The sequence below is a fragment of the Ranitomeya imitator genome, chromosome 2, assembly GCF_032444005.1.
Source record: "Ranitomeya imitator isolate aRanImi1 chromosome 2, aRanImi1.pri, whole genome shotgun sequence".
Taxonomy (NCBI): domain Eukaryota; kingdom Metazoa; phylum Chordata; class Amphibia; order Anura; family Dendrobatidae; genus Ranitomeya; species Ranitomeya imitator.
This window is the reverse complement of record NC_091283.1, coordinates 803,178,946-803,206,219: the sequence shown is the minus strand read 5'-3', so window position 1 is coordinate 803,206,219 and position 27,274 is coordinate 803,178,946. Positions and strand designations below refer to the sequence as shown.

Sequence of the window (27,274 nt, the reverse complement as noted above, 5' to 3'; positions counted from 1 at the left end):
ACACTTATTCGCTCCTCATCCAATCGCCTCCAAGGCTTCTCCCGAATGTCCCCCATCCTCTGGAATTCTCTGCCCCAACACACCCGATTATCAACCACATTCGGATCCTTCAGACGGAACCTGAAAACCCATCTCTTCAGTAATGCCTACAGCCTGCACTGACCCCGCTGCCTCATCACTACCAAAGCTACCGCCTCACCAACACCGCAGCTCCTGCAACCGTCAACCTACTGTCTCCTTCCCCATAATCCTGTAGAATGTACCGTATATACTCAAGTATAAGCCGACCCCTATAATTTTGCCACAAAAAACTGGGAAAACTTATTGACTCGAGTATAAGCCTAGGGTGGAAAATGCAGCAGCTACCGGTGAATTTCAAAAATAAAAATAGATGCTCCATACCGTTCATTATGGCCCCATAGCTGTGCCATATAGTGTTCTGCACCGTTCATTATTGCCCCATAGATGTACCATAGAAAGCTATGCCATATAGTGCTCTGCACCGTTCATTATTGCCCCATAGCTGTGCCATATAGTGCTCTGCACCGTTCATTATTGCCCCATAGCTGTGCCATATAGTGCTCTGCACCGTTCATTATTGCCCCATAGCTGTGCCATATAGTGCTCTGCACCGTTCATTATTGCCCCATAGCTGTGCCATATAGTGCTCTGCACCGTTCATTATTGCCCCATAGATGTACCATAGAAAGCTGTGCCATATAGTGCTCTGCACCGTTCATTATTGCCCCATAGCTGTGCCATATAGTGCTCTGCACCGTTCATTATTGCCTCATAGCTGTGCCATATAGTGCTCTGCACCGTTCATTATTGCCCCATAGCTGTGCCATATAGTGCTCTGCACCGTTCATTATTGCTCCATAGCTGTGCCATATAGTGCTCTGCACCGTTCATTATTGCCCCATACCTGTGCCATATAGTGCTCTGCACCGTTCATTATTGCCCCATAGCTGTGTCATATAGTGCTCTGCACCGTTCATTATTGCCCCATAGCTGTGCCATATAGTGCTCTGCACCGTTCATTATTGCCCCATAGCTGTGCCATATAGTGCTCTGCACCGTTCATTATTGCCCCATAGCTGTGCCATATAGTGCTCTGCACCGTTCATTATTGCCCCATAGCTGTGCCATATAGTGCTCTGCACCGTTCATTATTGCCCCATAGCTGTGCCATATAGTGCTCTGCACCGTTCATTATTGCCCCATAGCTGTGCCATATAGTGCTCTGCACCATTCATTGTTGCCCCATAGCTGTGCCATATAGTGCTCTGCACCGTTCATTATTGCTCCATAGCTGTGCCATATAGTGCTCTGCACCGTTCATTATTGCCCCATAGCTGTGCCATATAGTGCTCTGCACCGTTCATTATTGCCCCATAGCTGTACCATAGAAAGCTGTGCCATTGCTGCTGCTGCTGCTGCTGCTGCAATAATAAAAAAAAAAATGCCATACTCACCTCTTGCTGCTTGCAGCTTCTCAGCGTCCCATCCCGGCGTCTCTCCGCACTGACTGATCGGGCAGAGGGCGGCGCGCACACTATATGCGTCATCGCACCCTCTGACCTGAACAGTCAGAGCAAGAGGACGCGAAGACAGAGCGGCGCCCGGCGTGTGGAACGTGGACAGGTGAATATGCAATACTTACCTGCTCCCGGCGTCCCGCTCCTTCCCCGGACAGCTGGTCTTCGGTGCCACAGCCTCTTCCTCTATCAGCGGTCACCATTACCGCTCATTAGAGAAATGAATATGCGGCTCCACCCCTATGGGAGTGGAGTCCATATTCATTTCTCTAATGAGCGGTCCCACGTGACCGCTGAACAGGGGAAGAGCTGCGGCACCCGGAGACCGTGGGACTGCAGGGACAGCGCCAGGAGCCCCAGAAGCAGGTAAGTATGCCTCAGCGCCCTCTCCCCCTCACCCGCCGACCCTGCCGCCGACCGTGACTCGAGTATAAGTCGAGAGGGGCACTTTCAGCCCCAAAATTTGGGCTGAAAATCTCGGCTTATACTCGAGTACATACGGTAAGCTCCCAAAAAAGAAAAAGTTAGTTCAGCTCACCCAACAGGGATCCACGAGCGATACAGACATCCGAGCAGGGAAAAACGTCCAGCCCAGGACGTGGTAGAAGCACAAAGAGTTTGGCAATTCAGCCCCAGGAAAAAGGGAAAATTCTAATGTATTAAAATCCAATAAATTTTATTGAAACAAATCCATAAAATTGTCGATCCCAATAAGTGGCTGGGCATAGGATCACATATCAGCCCCCACTGAATGTAAGCCCGCAAGGGCAGGGTCCTCGCCGCTCTGAATCAGTCGGTCATTGTTAGTTTGTTTACTGTAAGTGATATCTGTAACTTGTATGTAACACATTCTCATGTACAGCACCATGGAACCAATGGTTCTATATAAATAAATAATAATAATAATAATTTGTCTTGTAATGCAGAACAACAAGCTGCATGGATTGATACAATGGGTAATCAATAGTGTTGAGCATTCCGATACCGCAAGTATCGGGTATCGGCCGATATTTGCGGTATCGGAATTCCGATACCGAGATCCGATATTTTTGTGATATCGGGTATCGGTATCGAATCAATAGGGATGTGGAAAATAAAGAATTAAAATAAAAAATATTGATATGCTCACCTCTCCGGCGGCCCCTGGACTTCACGCTGCTATCCGGGAGGCTTCTTTGTTTAAAAAGCGCGCCTTTCGGACCGGTGAATGACGTCCCGGCTTCTGATTGGTCGCGTGCCGCCCATGTGACCGGCACCCGACCAATCAGAGGCCGCGACGTCATTCGCAGGTCCTCAATTCCTATAATTAGCAGTTTTGTGAATGAGAATGACGTCGCGGCTTCTGATTGGCCGCGTGCCGCCCATGTGACCGGCACGCGACCAATCAGAGGCCGCGACGTCATTCGCAGGTCCTCAATTCCTATAATTAGCAGTTTTGTGAATGAGAATGACGTCGCGGCTTCTGATTGGCCGCATGCCGCCCATGTGACCGGCACGCGACCAATCAGAGGCCGCGACGTCATTCGCAGGTCCTCAATTCCTATAATTAGCAGTTTTGTGAATGAGAATGACGTCGCGGCTTCTGATTGGCCGCGTGCCGCCCATGTGACCGGCACGCGGCCAATAAGAAGCCGCGACGTCATTCTCATTCACAAAACTGCTAATTATAGGAATTGAGGACCTGCGAATGACGTCGCGGCCTCTGATTGGTCGCGTGCCGGTCACATGGGCGGCACGCGACCAATCAGAAGCCGGGACGTCATTCACAGGTCCGAAAGGCGCGCTTTTTAAACAAAGAAGCCTCCCGGTTAGCAGTGTGAAGTCCAGGGGCCGCCGGAGAGGTGAGCATATCAATATTTTTTATTTTAATTCTTTATTTTACACATCCCTATGGATCCCAGGGCCTGAAGGAGAGTTTCCTCTCCTTCAGACCCTGGGAACCATGAGAATACCTTCCGATACTTGATGCCCCATTGACTTGTATTGGTATCGGATATCGGTATCGGCGATATCCGATATTTTTCGGGTATCGGCCGATACTATCCGATACCGATACTTTCAAGTATCGGACGGTATCGCTCAACACTAGTAATCAACATACTAAGAAACATTTTTAAATTAGCTTGCACCTTTGTCACTCAAGGATAGCAGAACAATTAGCTGCAAGGACTGATACAATAGGTCAGCAACTACTCAACAAATCAACAAACATAAATTCAACCTACGAGTCAATGTTCAGTCTCATATGAACAATAAGTCATGTCCCAGGGCCTACTGAATAATATGTCTGGCATAATGAAGAATAAATGTGGCGTCATTACAATGGCCATCTACTGTACACTGCTAATATTTTGACACCTGCATAGTAATATTGTGCTTGTTGCATCTGAACTTGTTCTTTTTTTGCATTGAGATATTAGCTGATTATATTGACATCTTCTCATTCTCGTTTGGAACAGAAAGAGGACTATGTTTCAAAAGATAGTAGACGCGACAGAACAAATGCAGACCGAGGATGAAAGGATAAAATATATTATTACTGACCAAACGAAAAAGGAAATAATCATGTGAGTGATTAGAATCATACATCAATATTTTGTCTTTGTTGTCAGTTTCACTATGCATTGGGGCCATGAATCGGCAGCAAAATGAAAGATTTAGTAGACCAAATCACCAACTGAAAATCAAAGACATTGTTAGATTACATTACAGTTGTTGCAGATCTAGGGGCATTTATGCTTAATACTTCTTCAACGTTATTCCACCAATAACACCACACACTTCACTATAGGGGTCCCATTTTACCAAGAGAACTGCCCATTTTACAACAGGGGTCCCATTCTGCCAAGAGGACTACACATTTCACTAATGTCCCACTCTACTAAGAGGACAGCACACTTCACTATAGGGGTCCCCATCTACCATTAACACTGCACACTTCACTATAGGGGTCTCATTCTACCAAGAGGACCACACATTTTCACTATAGGGGGTCTCATTCTATAGTCTCATTCTACCAATAGCAGAACATACTTCACTATAGGGGTCCCATTCTACCAAAAGGACCAAACACTCATTATAGGGGGTCCCATTCTACCAAGAGAAATACACTTCACTATAGGGGGACTTAATGTATGAAAAATATGTCCTTCCACAAAGAAAAATAAGCCCAATACTTTTTGACCTTTCAAGCAAGGGTCAAGCAATAGTAATTTACCCTCAATAAAACCAAGGTCAGTCTGTGCCCTAACACATATCTAGGCTGACTCCCAGACTTTCTTTATAACTGAGTGACTCACCCAGAAGAGGGGTCTTGGATAGCCTGCCTAACAGAAGGCTCTGGCAATTATAGAAGTGTTTGCCATCAAATGTAAAGTGCAATGTTACTTCATTTGGGATTCAACTTGTACTAATCAGGCTTTCAAACTACTAAGCCCATGACCTGGTGTAAGCTGGTCCACTGTGGGAAGGGGGTGTCACTGTGTGACCCTAAGGATTCATATCCCTTCAGTGTCAATGATCTTTTGATAGATGTTAATAGATATTACACTCCATCTAAAATAGACCATCCACATCGGAAAGCTCATTCGGCAAACAGCTTTCTCTCTAAATCCTCCAGACACCTACACTCTCAGATTAATGAAGTGTGCATGTATTCGGTATAGTGATGGGCCAGTACCCCGATGCCAGACTATGGCCGTGGCAAGTTATGTCCAAGGAGAACAAAAAGGTCGGGTGATTTGAATTCAAAACTCCCAGCCTTTCTTTCTGATGGGAAACCACCATATACATGACGATTGGCTGGTTGGCCTTGCCAGCTGTTAGGATTGGTAGGGGACCAACATCTTCGATGGACTGGGTCTTCTGAATCCATTTGCACCAACTCTAGTAGGAGTTCAAGCAGCTAGTAATGGTTACCCCAGATCTAGTAAATGACTTACGAAAGTCTTCATTTAGCAGAACAGAGTCGTCTGAAATGGTTGAATAAAAATCTACCGTATGTTCTTTTTTTCAAGTTGGAAGTACTACATCAATTTTTCTTTTTGTAGTAAATAAGTCCCAGCTGCATTTATGTATATTTGTATCAGTGACACTGCTGGCTTTTAGGTTTAATTTGCTTGCAAAATATGATTATGTCCCTACAGGGCTATGATGATGACAGGATGTGACTTGTCCGCCATTACAAAGCCCTGGGAAGTACAAAGTCAAGTAGGTATCTAAAAAATAAGACCACAACATTGCTGTTTTATTTGTCCTCTGTTTTGCAGTTAATTATGCAACGCAATCGACGGTTTGTACTCTTTTTAGCTCAATTACTCTAATAATATAAGACTTCCTAATTTGGCCTCAAGCTAGCTTCCAAAAAATGTCTTTGTTAAAGGCAAAAAACAAACAAACTCGGAACAAAAAGCGAAATTCTTTGGAACTCACGCTGTTCAAGATGTGAAAAACATCCATGTTCCAGATGTTGCATAGACATTGCTTGGAAGGGTTTATTATTATTGTTCTCAATTTGGATAAAAAGTTAAAAACACTCTACCTAGAATTTGAAGATGTTTCTCCAGAATTTTAAAATCAAGATGGATGTATCTGACCATAAAAATGTAATTTTTGCCACATTTTTAGTTAAGTTTTATTTCTTTTGATATTGGGAAGATTCGGAAATATGAGATAATGATGATGAGTTTTCTATATTCCTCCTAGAGAACTCATCATAATTCATAAGTGGATTGTTCATCTGCTCCACAGCAGCCACATTGGTGGCCTCAAAAATTGCCCTTACATCTTAGACAGCTGACAGACCAATGTTCGTTTGGCTTAATGCCATTTTTCCTGACTCACCTAACACGTAAGGTACCGTCACATTAAGCGACGCTGCAGCGATATAGGCAACGATGCCGATCGCTGCAGCGTCGCTGTTTCGTCGTTGTGTGGTCGCTGGAGAGCTGTTTACCCTGGTTACAAGTGAAGACATCGCTGAATCGGCGTCACACACGCCGATTCAGCGATGTCAGCGGGTGATCCAGCAACTAAATAAAGTTCTGGCCTTTCAGCTCCGACCAGCGATCTCACAGCAGGATCCTGATCGCTGCTGCGTGTCAAACACAACGATATCGCTATCCAGGACGCTGCAACGTCACGGATCGCTATTGTTCTAAAGTCGCTCAGTGTGAAGGTACCTTTAGATTGGCCAGAGGCAATGGAGAGAGGAGAATAAGCTGCTGATAGAAAACTATGTTGAGTGTTCTCCTGGAAGTAGAAGCTCAATCCTTCCACCATCACCTGTGACAGGAGAATTGGAGGCTACACAGATGGTCGGTGGGTTCAGTTAATATTAATGAATGGGACTTCAAGCTTCAAAGTAACTTGGGTACAAGTTAACCTGCTGTATAAAACAATTTACACAAAAATACCTATAGCAATTTTTTGATTAATGAAATTTATGAGAGCAGGATTTATATTTATCTATCTTGGCTTTATTTTAGATATTCTTTCCTGCTTTCCTAGATTGAGTTTGAGCCAGTATGTGTGTTTTGTGATAAGGGGTCCATTAGGAATGTCTTAGTCTAACAGACTTAAGGTACCGTTACACTTAACGATTTACCAACGATCACGACCAGCGATACGACCTAACCGTGATCGTTGGTAAGTAGTTGTGTGGTCGCTGGAGAGCTGTCGCACAGACAGCTCTCCAGCGACCAACGATGCCGAAATCCCCGGGTAACCAGGGTAAACATCGGGTTACCAAGCGCAGGGCCGCGCTTAGTAACCCGATGTTTACCCTGGTTACCATTGTAAATGTAAAAAAAAAAAACCAGTACATACTCACATTCCGGTGTCTGTCACGTCCCTCGCCGTCAGCTTCCCGCACTCACTGTGTCAGCGCCGGCCGGCCGGCCGTAAAGCAGAGCACAGCGGTGACGTCACCGATGTGCTTTACGGCCGGCGCTCACAGAAAGTGCGGGAAGCTGAAGGCGGGGGACGTGACAGACACTAGTATGTGAGTTGGTACTGTTTTTTTTTACTGTTACAATGGTAACCAGGGTAAATATCGGGTTACTAAGCGCGGCCCTGCGCTTAGTAACCCGACATTTACCCTGGTTACCAGTGAACACATCGCTGGATCGGCGTCACACACGCCGATTCAGCGATGACAGCGGGTGATCAGCGACCAAAAAAAGGTCCTGATCATTCCCAGCGACCTCCCAGCAGGAGCCTGATCGTTGGTCGCTGTCGCAGAGAACGATTTCGTTAACGATATCGTTGCTACGTCACAAAAAGCAATGATATCGTTAAAGAAATCGTTATGTGTGACGGTACCTTTAGAGAAAACATAGGAAAGTGGGAGAAAAGAACCTAAGGAGTAGAAGCACACCTAGACTCTTCAGCTGGGTGTAGACAGAATTACCTTTAGCCAATGAGATGTATGTGAGCTAATGCCAGCTCATATTTAGAGATAAGCTGAGAATATTATATTGTTACGATGTATGACTATTAAATACCTATAAAACCTTGACCAAGGAATGTAATAGAGAGACCTGCTTTGATGCTCAATGTATCAGCGTGGCTCTTCACGTATTTGAATTTTACAATTTAATTTGGAGCAGGCACAACGTCTCAGAACGTCCCACATTATGTGGCGACAACAAAATATCATTTCAATCATGCAGTGAATAATAGTGAATTTATTTGCATCTAGGTTGCCCTTATGGTTGCTAATGAATTCTGGGAACAAGGAGACCTGGAGAGAACGGTTCTTCAGCAGCAGCCTATCGTAAGATGAATTTATTATTGTAATCCTATTATGTTGTCATTGGGTTTTAAATGTTATTGGTTATACTTTCCACATTATTTGATATTACACATTTCTGTAGTACTGTACAAGGATTTTATTTCCCTTCCTCATTTTACAACTGGTTTTATGACTTACGGTATTTTATTTTTCAATAATCTAATTTGGTCTTTATTCAGTGTAATCTCAAAATGTAGCAAATTTACCACAGTAGCTCAGGCTGTTTGATCAGTTTTGGGCACTGTTACACAGTCTGGTGTAACTTTACTTCACCTATTAATTGGCTAATTTTTTAATTAAAATTTTAGCCATTTTTGGGGTTTACAGCATCACATGTAAAGTTAGGATTCTTTCTTGTTGAAGCACGCTCTCTTGTTTGATGAGGATCAGAAACTAAGACACATAATATATTTGGTACAAGACATGCACAACATTTTTTTAGCACATTCAGTGAATCTCTCCCATAGCTTCACAGTAAATTAGGATGTTTCCTAGCAGTATGTGATGTATGTTTTAATGTTTAACTACAGAATTTATATTTTTGTTCTTATAGCCAATGATGGACAGAAACAAAGGGGAGGAGCTTCCGAAGCTTCAAGTTGGTTTCATTGACTTTGTATGTACATTTGTGTATAAGGTAAGTAATCCACAGAATGGGTTTCGGCCGGATTCACACATTCTCGAAACAGAGATGCAAATACCTGCCCGGCTGTCAGGTCTCTTAACCTAAGTTAAGGGTCACATAGATGCATAGGCAGTTAGCCCAGGTCAGGCGACTCTGCAGTTGGACCAGGATTTTGGTCCATGTTTAACAGACGTGTGAAATCGGTCTAAATTGATGGAAATCATTCTAAAAATAACTTGAGACTATGAATTGTGAATGATGGTAGTGTAACGTGGCGTGGGGAGGTAGCCGTGAGCGAGGTACTCGTCTCTTGCACCTGGCATGTTACATGAAGGTGTGGGTCCTGGCTGGTTGTGTGGACTTGTGCTGTGAGGGCACGACGCACATGCCCCATGTAGCCAATGATGCTGGTTTGCCAGGACCAAATGTTAACCGGTTCATGAAAGGAGACCACCAGTTCTTAAAGAAAAGCTTTACTAAACAGCAATTGCATGGAAACTATGTACACATGAGAGCACGTACACAACTTCTTACATGTTTCGTCATTAAAACAGAGCATTTCTATACACAGTCTCCTTACCGCCTTGATCTCACACACTCCTGCCTCCACTGGTCTCATTTCCTTCATCACCACCCAGCTTAACACCACTGTACAGTTTGTGAAAGTCATTACCTTTTCCTGTGGTTCGGCGTTTGATTTTCCTTGTAGAGAAGAGGGTTTGCCAATATGACTCATGGACTCATCTTCAAGCTCTCCGACAGTTAGGGAATTCCTGCCTGGGGCATTCACTTTGTCTAAAGCTTAGAGCTGGAGTCACACATAACGATATCGTCAACGATATCGTTGCAACGTCACGCTTTTGGTGATGTAGCAACGATCCCGCTAACGATCTCGTTATGTGTGACAGCGACCAACGATCAGGCCCCTGCTGGGAGATCGTTGGTCGTTGGGGAATGATCAGGACCATTTTTTGGTCGCTGATCACCCACTGTCATCGCTGGATCGGCGTGTGTGACGCCGATCCAGCGATGTCTTCACTGGTAACCAGGGTAAATATCGGGTTACTAAGTGCAGGGCCGCGCTTAGTAACCCGATATTTACCCTGGTTACCATTGTAAAAGTGAAAAAAAAAACAGTACATACTCACATTCTGATGTCTGTCACGTCCCCCGGCATCCACAGGGTTAAAACTGCTTACTCACAGCTGTGAGTCTCGTCTTCCTCTAGTAATGGGAGTCGGGCTTCACCCAATAGTCACAATAGCGCCCACTGCAGTGATTGCCCCTTTCTCAAGTAGCCATAGCAGTACATTTTCATTGCCCCAGGCCCTAGCAACGCTCCTCTTCACCAATTCCTAGTGCATGACCCATCAGAGCTACTAGTCCCTCTACAGTATTGGCTACGAGCAATGTAAATGGAGAATAAATTGTGCCAGCGAGAGCACCCATGGGGGCTTTGATTTTCCCTGTCTTATGTCTCCCATTACCCAAATTGGTTCTGCTTGTAAAGGCAGCGTTTCATGTAATAACTAAATATTAGGAATGTAATGTAAATTCATTTTCCTAACTTATATAATAGGTCCCAAAGATAAATCTCTCTATATATGATGTCTTATTTTATGGGTAATCTGAATAAGTATTTTTATCCTGCATGTCTACAGCTCTGCTCACATCTGGGTCTTATCTTTCATTCGTAACAGAAGCCATACATTTGTTCAGGATTTCTTGTAGGACAGGTCCATATTGGTGCCCGTCAGACCCAATTAACTTATGATTGGGTGCCATCTTTGGCTGGGGGCCGGATACAGCCAAATCCTTTTGACCAAGGGGTCAATATATTTTGTTCAACTGCAGACAGGGCAGAAGGGGGGGAAGCTCCTGCTGCAGCCAGTTATCTTACAGCCAGACATATGATAGGAGGAACATGGCTGATCTTCTGAATCACACTGAGATTTCTTTATATATTTCTCAGCTCTTATAGCAAGAGAAGACAAACTATGATCAAAGCAAAAGAGCATTGAATGGAGGAAATGCTGTGATATTTTTATTTTTGAGCATTTTCTGTATTTAGTGTCCCTTTAAACTGTCCATAAGGGAACCTACACTACACGAGGAGTAAAGCACTGGTCTGGCCATTCTCTACAGAAAGGAAACATAGCTTGCCTACACATAGATTAATATGTTGCACATTTCACATTCTCTTTTGTGAGATATTAAGAACTTCTGATGGAAGCTTCCGTGTGTTCCATCCATTTTGGGGTGTAAAATATGGCGATCTACGGGCAAAGACTTCTTTTTGTCCAGATTTGATTTTGTACTAAACTGATAAAAACTAATGGGAGCACAGACCTCCCTAATATGATATGGACGGTGTATTATAATGTTGACCTTATGTGACTTGAGCTGATCATTCTACATGTTTAATTACCGCTTTTAGGAATTTTCACGGTTTCATAAAGAAATTACACCTATGTTTGACGGACTTCAATATAACCGAGTTCAATGGAAATCTCAAGCTGATGTGTATGATGAAAAGATGAAGGCTTTAGAAGAACAGAAGAAGATACAGGAAAATGATGTTGGGGTTAAGAAAGGTAACTAGTGTCCAATATGAGGCGTTGATGCGTCAAGACAACGTCCTACCACATTCTCTTAGTTCCATGAGCAAAGATCATTTCTTCACCAAAGGTTTCTTGAAACAATTTCTGGCACATTCTAGCTAGTATTTTTCTTGCTCTGTCATTTGCTATATACTGGTTTGGAGTCAGTGTTTCCTCTTTATTAGCATTCTGCCAGCACTCTAGGAACTGGAACTAACTTTTTTCCCTTATTTTTACAATAATGGAAATATGTGTCAGTCTACAGATTCCATGAGCAATATCAGCTGTGCAGCGATTACCAGGTTTACATTTAAAGGGATTATCCAGAACTACATTATTACTTTTTTCTACTATGAACCAAAAATTAACAGGCAGGTAGTTACTAACTACGTGCCTGTTCTATCCAACTCAGAGTAGTAACTGACCGCTCCTGCCGGCAATTTAGCTGCTCCACATCAACAGAGCACCATTTCTTCTGGGCTGCTCTAATGATGGGACTAGACTGTCAATGACATGCTGATTGATAGTTGGCTCCCCGCAGTTAAATGGCAGGGAGCTAGCTGTCAATCATAGTGACATCGGAGCAGAGCAGAGTGGAAGAGGAGCCGCGGCTCTGACGATGTGATGTCAGTTGAAGCTGCAGAATCGTTGGCAGGAGCGGTCTGTGACCACTCAGAGCCGGCGGAGATCAGCGCCGGGCACAACAGGCAGGTAGTTAGTAACAAACTGAATTAAACTGTTCATGCCTGTTGGCCTGTCCTTAAAGGGGTTGTCCATTATTCAGATAATACCTCCACCATTACTATTTTACACCATGTAAAATAAAAACAGCCTGTACTCATCTTAGGTGCCTGCGGTGTTGCAGCAATGGTGGCAGCTGGTTTTGCATGACACTGCAATGTCACATGAACCCTGCAGCTGATCAGCAGCAACTAATGGGTTGCTTCACTCTCACTTCCTTCGGATGCAGCTGACATCTGGAGGAAGTGAGAGTGAAGCGGGCACTGATTGGCTGCAGGGCTCCAGTGACGCCATGCCATGCCCAGGTTACCCAAAGCTGAGATCGCTGGAACGGCGCCAGCTACAGAGGGGAGTACGGGTGTTTTTTAGTTTACATGGAGGAATATAATAATTGAAAAAAAAGAATAAAAAAACAAAAAAACAATTGACTTGTGATCTTTGAGTGCCAAGTTAACCAAAGTGAAAAACCTCGCTAAAATTATTTAATTTTTATTAGATATTGATATCACACCCATGATCATAATAATATTGGTTAAAGAGATGACCAAGAAATACCAATAAATATACAACAAATTCAAAATAGGGACACAGCTATAAAGTTACCGTACATAAAATGCATAATGCTGGAAGTCAGGGTAGATATATGTATATATTTGATCCCAGAATACTCTAATGTATGCCTGTACCTAACCGCGGAGGTTGGCACCCTAAAAAGTACAACAATGGCACCCCTGCTCAATAAAAGCAGAGTGCTGGGGAGAATGAGATAGATGACAAATGTTTATCATCAATTTATCTCTTTCTCCCTAATGGAGTGTTACTATTCATTTATGATTTCATTATATCTATGCAGTATCCTTCCTATAGGTCTTTGGTATTAATAGGGACAATCATAGGGACTACTTAAGGCTCACCATCGTTGAGTGGGGGTGTCACTGTCGTACTTCTTAGGGCGCTAACCTCCACAGTTAGGAGTTGTTGATAACCCTTTTAAGTCAGAAATTAAAATCTATACCCGTTATGACAAGGCATAAATTTGCGCCAGTTTTCTATCTGTAGAGTAAATAAATGGCGGAAAGTAGAAAAGAATGCACACTGATAATAAATCCTGCACACTTTTCTTCACACTTTCAAAACTGGCGCATTTATCAACAGTTTGTGCCATTATTTGCAACTTTCTCCTGCAGAAAACTGTTGCAAAGACATTGAGACAATTCCTCCTTTTGTTTTACTTTGGAATTCGCATCAATTTTAAAGCAACTTCTTACAGGATGGGGAGATTGTCAAGAGGGAGCCAAGATCCCTACTGACAATGACTGTCTATGCAGTAACATTTCAAAAACCTGACCGGCACATCCAAACATAGACTAAGTGTGAACAGGTGCTGAACCTAGAGTCGCCAACTCGTATATAGTTAAGTAAATAGCACACTGCAGCGCTGAAACATGCAAACTTGAAACACGAAATTTGAACTGCATTACTGCACTAGAAATATGAAAAATGAGAGCGTTTAGCGCATAAAAATGGCCAATTTTATGTGTACCTGGTAGCCCCTTTATGGCATCTCTCTTATACCAGGTCCTACACTTGCCTTACCTCGCTGAGGTCCAATACCCCTCCAAAGAGAGAGAGAATTTTAGTCTAGGAAGAGGTTTCACATGTACCCATTCAGATGGAGACGTTTATTCTCAGCGAGGTAAGGCAAGTGTAGGACCTGGTATAAGAGAGATGCCGTAAAGGGGCTACCAGGTACACAGAAAATTGGCCATTTTTATGCGCTAAATGCTCTCATTTTTCATATTTCTAGTGCAGTAATGCAGTTCAAATTTCGTGTTTCAAGTTTGCATGTTTCAGCGCTGCAGTGTGCTGCCTTATTTACTTGTCTATGCAGTAACCCTGCCAGGACAGGTTATGGTTTAACCAGAAAGGGGTTGAGGAGACAATCAACCCTTGGATTGAGAAGAATGATCTGGTCTTGTATGATGAGCGTCATTGCCTCGGAAGGGTAATTTGTCAGAATAGTAATAATTCAGGGCCTGGATGTGCCTCCATTAGGCTGTGCAATCGGTTCTGCTTGGTTAGATAATGGAGAGTATGAAATCAGGTCATGGTCTAAATAACAAGTGATCTCATCAAAGGGATTCAAAGTCCAAAGTGCGGGTGATAAATTGTTTGTTCCATGTGATCAGGTGACTGATAAGAGTAAAACACTGACGCATCTCACACCCCCCACATCAACATACTACCATATGGTCAGCATTGCTTCTAGATTACGGAAGTCTCGGATGTGTCTAGCACATCTAATAGTAGACTACACATGATACAGGGCTGTCAACTTACCCATCGTTTCATGAGAGTCACACGATTCTAGGGTCCCTCGCCTTCTGACCTCCAATTCACTCAGTCCGTGCTCTCAGCACCCATATATGATTATTTTTCTATAATGTAGGTTGACCCCTATAGTTTAATACTGACCCTGTACTGTCCAGTAGATTCTACTTGTTCTGAGTCCCTCCACAGTAGTGACCTGGCCATGCAGTGACCCAGGTGGGTGTCAGGAAAATGGACACTCTAGAACTTTTATTCTCCCATATAATGTTGTCACCTGAGCGCCAAGATCCTCCAAAGATACCGTAAAGATGCTCCTGACTCTTGGGCCTCAGGGCATCATGCTTGAGATTTATCTTCACTTATTTTTACATTTACATCTTTTATATCAGTTTCAATTTTCACAAATGTCGAAACTGTATCTAGAAGTATTGCCTCCAAAGTTGGTAACCCAAGCCATTTTATAGATAACACCCCAAAAGAAGACCTCAAACTTCAAGTTTTGCTTGGACCATCTGATTGAGAAATACCTTGCAAAGAGCTTTCCAAGGTTGACACCTCGGCAATATACTGAAAAAAGTATAATCTGGCAGTAATTTCTTTCACAACTATGGGCAGCATGAAGCACAGTAGAGATAGACTCTCTCAATCCACAAAACTCTATTCTACTCTGAAACACTGAGGTCAGAGTAATCACAAGTCTAAAAATTAGCCAGGCCCAGGAAGAACAGTCTGCTGGGAGGTCCATCCAGCTTGTTCCCATGTCCAGCTCAGTTTGGATGACAGGTCTCTCTCTAATTCAAACTGGGAGAAACTGGGAAAAAGCCAGAGGGGTCACCCGGAGGACACGTATTCCCATGCCTGGCTCCTTATCCAAGATAAGGTTTTCTGTAATGTGAGTATGTCGAGATTTCGTGGTGCCCAAATCATGAGCTTGAAACCAGTCACAGATTATCGTTAAGGCCAATAGTTTGGGCCGCAATAACACTCAATTACAGAAATTTAACGTTGTCCTCAGTCTTTTTGAGTTATTTTTTTCAGCTTGGAAAAAGCATCATACATTTCATGAGTTTTTAACACCCTTTTTTAATTTGATGCTTTTTTCATGTGCTTTCTTGTTTTAGAGAAGCCTAAAGTAAAATGCTTAAAAAAACCCCAAGCAAACTCCTGAAAAAAACAAACATAGAATGCTACGATTATAAAAATAAGCCAATGACCAAAACAATGTGCACACATTGCAGATTTGGTACTTTTCTTGCCATGCAGATTTTGAAGGAAAACCTGAAGCAATCCTGATGCAGGAAAGAAACCTTAAGTATTTTGCACACGTTGTTTTTGACTTACAGAAAATAATCTGCAGCGTGTCAATTCTCTGTGCGTTTTTGACAGCATTTTTCAACATTAATTTCACTCAAATCAAGCAAAAATACACCAAAAAAGCATGTTTTTGCAGCTGTGTTTTTCCTGCCAAAAGATGCAAAAATGGCGCAATGTGTGCCTATACCCTTACAAGGTGAAAAAAAGCTGCACTTGTTTCTAAGTGCTTAAATGGCTTGATGTAACCAATATATGAAGCCAGAACAGGGAGGCTCCAGGAGCTGGTCTGCAAGTGGTAACTAAAGAATGTATGGAGCCGGCTGTTGTGACTTGCTACACTATTTACATGTGCCTGCCAGCAGTGGAGGAAATAACTGATCAATGGGGGTGGCGGGTGTAGTCCTGTGCCACCCATTTTTCTACTGCCTTAAAGAGAACCTTTCATGTCATCAGATAACACTATTTACCTGAAGATATAGGATTAATCTATAGGCAAATAGCGTTAGAAGAGAGCCTGGCCACCATACTGATGCACTGCAGAGCCGGCTGTCAGTCATAGTGTCGGGACGTGCTTATAGCCGCAGCTCCCAATGCTGTGAGTGCTGATTGTAGCCACGCCTGCATGACTGAAATTTGGCAGCTCCTGGGAGGAATAGTTTGTTTTCTCCCATGAGCTGTGCTTACATTATGGTAGCCGGGAACCTAATGATATTTATCTGCAGATTACCCTATGTTTTCAGGTAAATAGAGTTATCCAATGTCACAGGGCCCCTTTAAATCCAAGTTCTGTAATCTTTGTGAGGAAAGTTGGAGATTTTTTAAAAGTAGAATTACCCAACTTTAATCCTCACACAGCCCTTCCATAAAGTACAAAGGGCCCCACATAATTCTCCATACAGTATAATGGCCTCACATAGTCCTCCATACATCCATACAGTATAACAGGAATCGTATGCCTTCCATACAGTATAATGGCCCCAAATAGTCCTCCACACAGTATAAAGGGCTCTGTATGCCTTCCATACAGTATAATGTACCCACATAGTTATCCATAATGTACAACGGCCACAAAAAGTGATTCAAACAGTTGTCACGCTGTGGCGGACTTCAGTAAGGAAGAGGGGCCTCAAACTGTCTCTGGATCTGGAACCCTAACTATCCCTGTCCAGGGGTACTCTTAAAGGTAGAGAGGCCTGAGTCTCCGACCTTACTATGCTCCTATAAAAACCCTAATCTGTCCCCTCCTCTACCCCTTCAGGCATGGGACAGAAATGAAAGGTAAACCTGACACAAAGACTAAACAGGGATAACAGAAAACCTCTATCATATAAAAGCACTAGCCAACAATAGGGAGGAGGATAGGGACTGGGAGGAATAAACTAAATGGGAAAAGGGAACAGGAGATAAACACACACATGTACAACAGCAAACTACAGAACACCACAACTCCAACTACTTAGCTTTAAGCACACAGCACAGTGTCTACCAAGAGCAAGGAAGCAGAGCTTTCACTGGTAAGGCATAGAGGGTTTGGCCAGGTTTTATAGAAAGCGTTAACCAGATTCAAAGCAGCTGAAAAGGAGCAGCATGTTTCTGACCAGCATAGAAAGGGCTGTTAACCTCTTCAGCATCAAAGGAAACCAACATTAATTTAATATGGGATCCAAATAAACAGGCTAAATGGAAGATCTGCAATTCACAATACACAGTGATCTTCTACACCCAGATCTACAGCTGCTTCTCACAAAATTAGAATATCATCAAAACTCCTATATTATGGAGTCATTACAAACAGAGTGATCTATTTCAAGTTTATTTCTGTTTATGTTGATGATTATGGCTTACAGCTAATGAAAACCCAAAAGTCATTATCTCAGTAAATTAGAATACTTTAACACAAGCTTGAAAAATGATTTTAAAATCTGAAATATTGGCCTACTGAAATGTATGTTCAGTAAATGCACTCAATACTTGGCCGGGGCTCCTTTGACATCAATTACTGCATCAGTGCAGCGTGGCATGGAGGCGATCAACCTGTGGCACTGCTGAGGTGTTATGGAAGCCCAGGTTGCTTTGATAGCAGCCTTCAACTCGTCTGCATTGTTGGGTCTGGTGTCTCTCATCTTCCTCTTGACAATACCCCATAAATTCTCTATGGGGTTGAGGTCAGGCGAGTTTGCTGGCGAATCAAGCACAGTGATACTGTTGTTTTCAAACCAGGTATTGGTACTTTTGGCAGTGTGAACAGGGGCCAAGTCCTGTTGGAGAATGACATTTTCATCTCCAAAAAACTTGACAGCAGAGGGAAGCATGAAGTGCTCTAAAATTTCCTGGTAGACGGCTGCACTGACTTTGGTCTTGATAAAACACAGTGGACCTACACCAGCAGATGACATGGCTCCCCGGACCATCACTGATTGTGGATACTTCACACTAGACCTCCAGCAGCTTGGATTGTGGCCTCCACCCTTCCTCCAGACTCTGGAACCTTGATTTCCAAGTGAAATGCAAAATTTACTTTCATCTGAAAACAACACCTTGGACCACTGAGCAGCAGTCCAGCTCTTTTTCTTATGGATACGTCTGTGTGTGGTGGCTCTTGAAGCAATGACTCCAGCAGCAGTCCACTCCTTGTGAATCTCCCCCAAATTTTTGAATGGCCTTTTTTTTTAACATTCCTTTCAAGGCTGCGGTTATCCCGATTGCTTGTGCACCTTTTTCTACCACACTTTTCCCTTCCACTCAACTTTCCATTAATATGATTATTGTGGAGCCTACTGAAACAGACTAAGGGTCCTTTTTAAACGCTTAGGAAGCCTTTGCAGGTGTTTTTTGTTATTTATTCTAACTTACTGAGATAATGACTTTTGGGTTTTCATTCGCTGTAAACCATAATCATCAACATACACAGAAATAAACACTTGAAATAGATCACTCTGTTTGGAATGACTCTATATAATATACGAGTTTCACTTTTCCTATTGAAGAACTGAGATAAATTAACTTTTTGATCATATTCTAATTTTGTGATAATAACCTGTATCAGGTTGGCGTGACACACTTGTGAAAATAGCAACAAAAAGTGCTCCATACAGTATAATGGCCTCACACAGTGCTCCATGCAGTATAATGGCCTCACATAGTGCTCCATGCAGTATAATGGCCTCACATAGTGCTCCATGCAGTATAATAGCCCCATATAGTGTTCCATAAAGTATAATGGGCCCCACATTACAAAAAATACTCACCTCTCCATGTTCCACATCCATCCAGGATGCCAATACAGTTGAAAGTGCGATGCTGGGCGGGCCAAATATTCTCACCCTGAGGGTCAGATTTGGCATATGTGGTCTATAGCCAACAATGGTGCTGAAAGGAAGACCCCTGTTATTCCAAGAGTTTCAAAACCATCAACAGATTACACATAATTTGCATATCTTAAACCTTATCCAAAGGCCCATGGTTTACCTGCTTTTCGCTATGGATATTACGGATGTAAGACCCCGGTCATAGATTTACATGGGTTCGATACTGGATGAGTTAGATTCTTAAACAATATCTGCAACATCTCTGCAGCTAGTTGCATAAAGTTATTTTATTTTAGGTTATTCCAGGAACGTTATCCCACATTCCAGACATGTTCAGCTTTGTTTCTTCTTCGTAGGTGTACGAAAAATAACAAAAAGTTATTGATACATAGTTACATAAGTTGAACAAAAAAAAACCACACACAGATCCATCAAGTTCAACCTTTCTCCACAGTTCTACATTGTCTATCGCTAGATTATTTGTAGGCCAAAATGCCATTTATTGTGAGAAAAGTATCCGGCCCTTTTATATATGCTGATATACTCGTCTACCACGAGTCAATATTATTTATATGGATACTATTTTATACATTTGCGAGAAGTGCCGCAGGGTCTGGATATCCTACAAATCAGAAGGGCAGCTTGGTATTTTCAAACTTTGTTTCACATAGGTCTTATATCAGTCCAGAAAGCACATTTTTGGTTTCCTCCGGCGGCCAAATAGTTTTGAAAAAAATATTTTTAAACATACAAGTTTTTCTTTTTAGGACTTTGTCAAGCTAGCTGGGTCAGGTCAACCTTACCAGATGTTTTTCTTTTGGCAGAGAATGCACAGTAAATATTGGCCAATGAAATATCATTAAAAATTAATGGAAGTTATTAAAGGGCGTCTTTCAGCACGAAATGACCGTACAAACCAAGTGTGATGCTAGTCACTTCTCACGGCTAAGGTCTCTTTCACACTTCCGTCTTTGTAGCCCCGTCAAGATACGTCGTTTTTTGAGAGAACAGGATCCAGCAAAAAAATTTGCAGGATCCTGCATTTTCTCATAGACTTGTATTAGAGACGAATCGCGACAGATGGCCACACGTTTCGTCCGTCGTGCACTGGATCCTGCGGAATTTGACAGACCGTCAACGCAGGAATCCAGTGACGGATGCAGTTTTTCCATCTGAGCATACCAGGAAGCAAATTCCAACCCGGGGAAAATCTCTCTCTCCTCCCTGGACATTTATACCTGAAAATTCAGCTCGGGAATCATGCAACGCATCCGTCATAACACTGGATGCGTTGCACATGGTTTCAACTATTTTTTCAACATCCGTCGATACGTCAGTTCACTGCACTCTGACGCAGGATGAAATACGGAAGTGTGAAAGAAGCCTTAAGTAGCATGGCAATTACCCGGGATAGTGAACACCTGAGACAGCCGATGCCTCCCGGTCACAGATTGGATAGTCAAGCTGTCAATAAACACACAGATAGTTCAGCACACCCTGAACCAGATTGGATGGTCATGCTGTAAATCAAAGTACTGACAGCTTCAGTACGCCCCTGTACCAGCTTGGACGGCCGAGCTGTCAGTAACTGTATCCCAGACACCCTGAGGGGTGGAACCGTGACACCGAGCACAGGAGCTCAGGGCAACCTTCGTGTGGCTTAACACTTAGTGAATCTTTCCCAGTACTTGTTTTTCCATCTATCTCCACCCTTTGCTGGCTTCCGTAAAGTCAGAGCTGTCAATCAAGGAAAAGGAGGTGGAGATGGATGCAAAATAAGGAGGGAAGCCGGACTGAACAGCTCGACCACACCAAGGGTGCACTAAACGCTCTCTCTCGGTTTGAACAGTTGTTTTTTCACTAGTTTTAAATGTGACCTCAAAATGGACTTAAAATCTTCACTGTTAACATTAAATACTCAGAAAATGATGACTGCAGTTGAATTTTTTTTTTGTTTTACCTGGGATTGGTAAAAAAAAAAAAAAATGAAACAAGCACCCCAGTCAGCTTTGATTTTTAGGTCCCCATAAAAGATGCAGTCAGCCAGTGAATGATCAGGGACAATAATTGATGCACGTAAAAGGGCCTTTTTGCTTAGTATACTCAGCATTACAGAAAATCTGTGACTAGGGTTATGAAATGCAATCAGAGAGCAGCATGATGTAGGGGCAGATACCCTGATTCCAGCGATTTGTCACTTACTGGGCTGCCTGGTGCAGTTTTGATAAAATCCTTGTTTTCTCTGCTGCAGATCTAGCAGTTCTCTAAATCCTGAACTCTGTATAACACCCGCCCTCACCACTGACTGGCAGCTTTGTGTACACTGTGCATAGGCAAAAAGCTGATAATCACTGGTGGGGGCTGGGTTACACAGAGCAAGAGGACTACATGGCACATGACAACTAGTCCTCCAGTAATAATCTCCAAACTGATAAAACAGCGATATGTTTACAATACGCAGCCTAGTACGTGACATCGCTAGAATCAGGGTCTCAGTCCCTACATAAAGCTGCTTTTAGATTAAATAGCAAAAACCTGCTGGTTCCCTTTGAAGAACACAAAGATAGACTTTGGTGCATGTACCGGTCTAATATGTCCAACAACTGTTCAGATTTTAATTCTATGTAACTTGCCAGCCACAATTCTTGCGTAGGGTGACTCCTCTATATCTGCATTCTGCCCGCATTATATGTGATGGAGATTACTCTATCGCACTTTCCAGGGAGCACTGTGCAATGACTTGCCTGACTGAACTAAAACTACACCTCTCTGTTATGGCTGCATGCAGTGTGACAGACAGGAGAGCAGGAGGAGAGAGACAAAGCTTCGCTCCCACTTACTGAATCTGTCTAGAGGTGGATTGTGCTGGACAACAGGCAGTGAAGAACAAGATGGACAGAAGGAAGACACTGTGTCCATTAGAAACTAGGTTATCTGGATTCTATCTCATTACTTTGAAGTCAGAATAAGGTAGTTTTGTACTTGAAAATTGGCACTGAAATACATGCATCATAACACATATATATTTTCATGTGATGAATTGCGAGACTTGTGTGTATTAAATGTTCTGTCAAGACAAAAATGCAGAGATTGCCAGAAGGGAAGGAGTGTTAAAAATGATTTATAGAAAAACAAATGTTCAGAAATCTGTAACCACAGGGGGCAACCTGAACCCTTCGCCGACTTTTAACATTCCTCTTTGCTTTTTTTTTTTTTTTTACTAGAAACCGAAGGTGGAGAGAACGGACCAAACAAATCAAAAACATGTACAGTTTTGTAGAACAAGACACCAACAAGGACCCTAAGAGACTGAGAGCAACACTACAAGGTCCCCAGACGGGAGCGTGACGGAGTAGAATTTAGCATAGTCGTAAGGAAGCCACTTTTATGTATTGGGGGTCAACTGCTATTAAAACCCTGGTGACTTCAGAAGGATTTACTGAAGTTGTGTTCTTAGGGTGCTGAATAATAAACCATTTTGTAATATATACATAAAAAAAAACAAACCCAAAATGTTCTGCCATAGCAGTGAGTCTAGCAGCACATTAATGGCCACACACCGTAAAGAAGCGTTGGCCGGATGAGCATGCTAATCTTAATGCCGAGAGTGGGGTAACCCGCAGCTGGACCCCTCCGACATCAGACTCGCAGGGAAGAGGCTATGCGGGGTAGTGCAACACAGCTCCATCCAAAGTGGTGTGTTACAGTTCCCAGCACAGTGGTTAGATGGCGCTACACAGGAAAACCTGGGAGGGATCTGCATAGATTTAAGGGGTGGAATAGGATTGGAAAAATACAAGGTCTACTTTTTGCTTTTATTTTGGACAACGGAGGCACTTTGTGGAACCAAAAAAGTGGATCCTTTTATCCACTCCTGTACAACCCCTTTAATTAGCAATGCAGTGCCTCCATTCTAAGGCTCGGTGGCAATTTCATCACTCAGACCTCCACCGACCACGAAGTGATGACATATCTTAGCGATATACTGTACCACTTACAGTGGAGAAACCCCATTAAATGTTGGCCTTATGTATATAGGGACAACCTTTAAAGGGATCGCTAGGTTTTTACTTTCACCTGTTTTTACCTCAATTTTGTTCTTGCAAATAAACCTACTAATCAATGAAAAATAAATAAAAATCTGCATTTAAAGCCTGTGGGTTAGTTTGATGTTTTTCTACTCCTCCTTGCAGCATCTATTGACAGTAGAGGAAGCCATATACTTATATATTATATAAAAGCTATGGGTGATAAGTGCAGTTTTTGAAGGGTCCATCAGATTTCTCCCTACTTACAGGGTTTGTGTTAAATAGGGAATTTATTCTCTATTCATAAGAAAGGGGATAGCTCCCCAATCAATGGTCGTTCAACAATTGGACCCCCATCGATCCAGAGACGGGTCTGAAGAGCCCTGAATGAATGGTGCTGAGGTGGGACATGCACACCTCCGCTTTATTCAGTGTTTAAGGTCATCTACTCCAATCAGATGGGACTCTTCAAAACCCTATTTTTGGGATTGGAGGGGGTCCCAGCAGTCAGACTCCGGCACCCAGGAAGTTACCACCATACATAGGTAAAGGCTTATCTTCATAACTTGGCACAAGTCCTTTAAAGGTGTTGTCCACAATTGTTTTTCTTACAAAAAGAAGCCCTCCTCCTCCCAAGGTTATTATCCTCAATTTATTGCAGTCATCGTATTATATAGCACTGTGCACTTACAATTGCTCATTTTGCCTTTCTACCCAGTTATTCTTCTCTTTTCTCTGATCTATGTAGAAACGAGAATAATAAATTCAGTGACTTCCTCTCTTCATCTCCTGACCCAGCTGCTCCCTCCTTCCCCTGCCAGGAACATTTGCAGTGACTTATGACTCATACAGGGAAAATTGACCTCCTGTTTCTACATAGAGCTTAGAAGGATTCAGCTAGTCAGTTATTAATCACGTGATGTCATAGACCTAATGGAAAACAGAAGAATTATCTGGGTAGAAAGGTAAAAAGAGCAATTGTAAGTACTAGTGATGAGCGAGTGTACTCGTTGCTCGGGTTTTATTGACTGGTATTTATGACTGCTCGGAGATTTAGTTTTCATCAAGGCAGCTGAATGATTTACAGCTACTAGACAGCTTGATTACATGTGGGGATTCCTTAGCAACCAGGCAACCCCCACATGTACTCAGCCTGGCTAGTAGCTGTAAATCATTCAGCTGCCGAGATGAAAACTAAATCTCCGAGCAGTCATAAATACTCGGAGGTCACCCGAGCAACGAGTACACTCGCTCATCACTAGTAAGTACAATAAATATGATGACTGCAATATATTAAGAGGATAACAATTTTTATGGGAGGAGGATGGCTTCTTTAAATGGCTGCAATTGGGGATGGAAATCATTTTTGCAACAGGGTTTCATTAAACATTTTGTCCCCTACAGCTGCTCTATTACACGGCCTATTGCTGGCAGAAGAATGATGTAACAGGTTTGGTCACATTATCTTTATTTCATCAGATGTGTTGGGGACATGATTTTGTGCCACTTTCCTACGGTGCAAAATTTTAAATGAAACCCAATTGCAAAAATTATTTTTAGCACTAATTGCATGTATTCAAGTAGGAAAACAATTGTCTCCAAAGGTGGCCAACCAGTTTAACTTCTAATGGCACAGTAAGTGGACTTAAATTCCTTTATGACTCAGACTGACCTACCATTGTTAATAAGACAGTGTTTCAATCTTAAAGGGGTCTCACATAACTGGACAACACCTGCTGAATCAATTTGGGAGACCAGCTAAAAACATTGGTTACTCACTTCCAACAGTTCCAGGCGGTGACGTGACACCTTGACATTTGTCTGCTGCAAAGTTCTGCGGGCTCGTGACAACAATGTCGTTACCCTTTGGGAACATCGCTGGAATGGCGCCTCTGTGGGTGGTGACAATCCATTGTTTTTATTTTAATTGGAGTCTTGAACTGATTAAGCTGGGGCGGTCCAGTAGTGGTCAACCAGTCAAATGCCAATAAGGCGACAAGTGCTTACTGGGCATTTGCCCACTCCTTCGCCTATGAGTTGGAAGATGGCACCAGCGTTGAGCAACGCCATCCTGTCCAGGTCTCCAATCTTGCACCTGCATCATTGATCAAAAGTGTGGAGGGTTTAGTGGTGAATATAAATAAAAAAAATAAGACCTCAGCAATGGGAAGTCGATCTGCTACCGGATCTCTCGTCAAACATCTCCAGGTGTATTAGTAACCTATATGAAAGTTTTATAAAGAATTACATTGAATTTCTTCATATAGTGAGAAGGTAGGATCCCACAGCAATATAGGGGGTCTTATTTCCTTTGGATATCACAACTGTCTTAGCTGAAGCATTGTATATATGGCCGAATAAAGTTTCCATCATTTTCACTATTTGGAGTGTTGCTGTTTTTTTTTCTTTTTATCTGTCTTTCCCTCGGTTTCTCCTATCTCTTTCCTTCACAACCATCTATTTAAGTCTCATCTTTCGCTTTCCTATTCGCCTATATCTCCTCATATTTCCCTCAAATTTCTTGCTCCCAAATCCATCTCTCCTGGTCTGTTATATTCACTGCTATATTTTGCTGTCTATTATCCAACTCTTCGATATTTCAGTATATAAAATTCTCATCTCTTATCTATCCACTCATATCTAATTCATCCGTCTCATTTTCTTGGTTTTCTCATATTATTTATTTAGCACCATTGATTCCATGGTGCTGTACATGAGAATAGGTTACATACAAGTTACAGATATCACTTACAGTAAACAAACTAACAATGACAGACTAATACAGAGGGGCGAGGACCCTGCCCTTGCGGGCTTACATTCTACAGGATGGTGGGGAAGGAGACAGTAGATTGAGGGTTGCAGGAGCTCCGATGTTGGTGAGGCAGTATCTCCGGTAGTGATGAGGAGGCAGCGGGGTCAGTGCAAGCTCTAGGCTTTCCTGTAGAGATGGGTTTTCTGAAGGATCCGAATGTGGTTGATAGTTGGACGTGTTGGGGCACAGAATTCCAGAGGATGGGGGAAATTCTGGAGAAGTCTTGGAGGCAGTTGGATGAGGAGCAAATAAGTGTGGAGGAGAGAAGGAGGTCTTGGGAGGACAGGAGATTACGTGAGGGAAGATATCGGGAGACTAGTTCAGAGATACATGGAGGAGACAGGTTATGGATGGCTTTGTAGGTCAGTATTAGTAATTTGAACTGGATACGCTGAGGGAATGGGAGCCAGTGAAGAGATTTGCAGAGGGGGGAAGCGGAGGAGTAGCGAGGAGAGAGATTAATTAGTCGGGGCCAGAGAGGTAGATCTGAGTGTCATCAGCATAGAGGTGGTACTGGAATCCATGGGACTTTGAGTTGTCCCAGGCCAAGTGTATAGATTGAGAAGAGTAGGGGTCCTAGAACAGAGCCTTGGGGGACTCCAACAGAGGGTGGGATGAGGAGGTAGTGTGGGAGTGGGAGACGCTGAATGTGCGGTTGGAAAGGTACGAGGAGATCCAGGATAGGGCGAGGTCTTTGATGCCAAAGGAGAGGATCTGTAGTAGGAGGCAGTGGTCAACTGTGTCAAAAGCAGAGGACAGGTCTAGAAGGAGGAGTACAGAGTATTGTCCGTTAGCTTTGGCTGTAAGTAGGTCGTTAGTGATTTTGATCAGGGCTGTCTCAGTTGAGTGATGGAGGCGGAAACCAGATTGTAGATTGTGAAAGAGCAAGTTAGATGAGAGGTGGGAGGAAAGTTCAGAGTGGACAAGCTGCTCCAGGAGTTTGGAAGCGAATGGGAGCAGCGATATTGGGTGATAGCTGGACAGAGCAGTTGGATCGAGGGTTAGCTTTTTAAGGATAGGCGTGATTGTGGCATGTTTGAAAGCAGAAGGGAAGGTGCCAGATGTTAGTGATAGGTTGAAGAGGTGGGTTAGGGATGGGATAAGTGTGGTGGTGAGGTTGGGGAGGAGGTGGGATGGGGTCGAGTGCAACGGTGGTGAGGTGCGATTTGGAGAGGAGACAATTA

At 43.0% G+C, this 27,274-nt stretch overlaps 1 protein-coding gene across 1 annotated transcript in view; it reads left to right on the top strand.

Moving 5' to 3' along the window:
* The window catches only part of PDE6C (phosphodiesterase 6C), an 83,029-nt gene extending 59,631 nt beyond the window's left edge, over nt 1–23,398 (top strand). The window contains exons 17-22 of the mRNA XM_069753767.1: nt 3,998–4,105; nt 5,684–5,747; nt 8,239–8,313; nt 8,885–8,968; nt 11,394–11,550; nt 22,475–23,398. Of these exons, the coding sequence (XP_069609868.1) occupies nt 3,998–4,105; nt 5,684–5,747; nt 8,239–8,313; nt 8,885–8,968; nt 11,394–11,550; nt 22,475–22,530 (544 nt within the window). The 3' untranslated portion in view covers nt 22,531–23,398. The remainder of the gene's footprint in view (nt 1–3,997; nt 4,106–5,683; nt 5,748–8,238; nt 8,314–8,884; nt 8,969–11,393; nt 11,551–22,474) is intronic.
* Nucleotides 23,399–27,274: the final 3,876 nt, after the last annotated feature.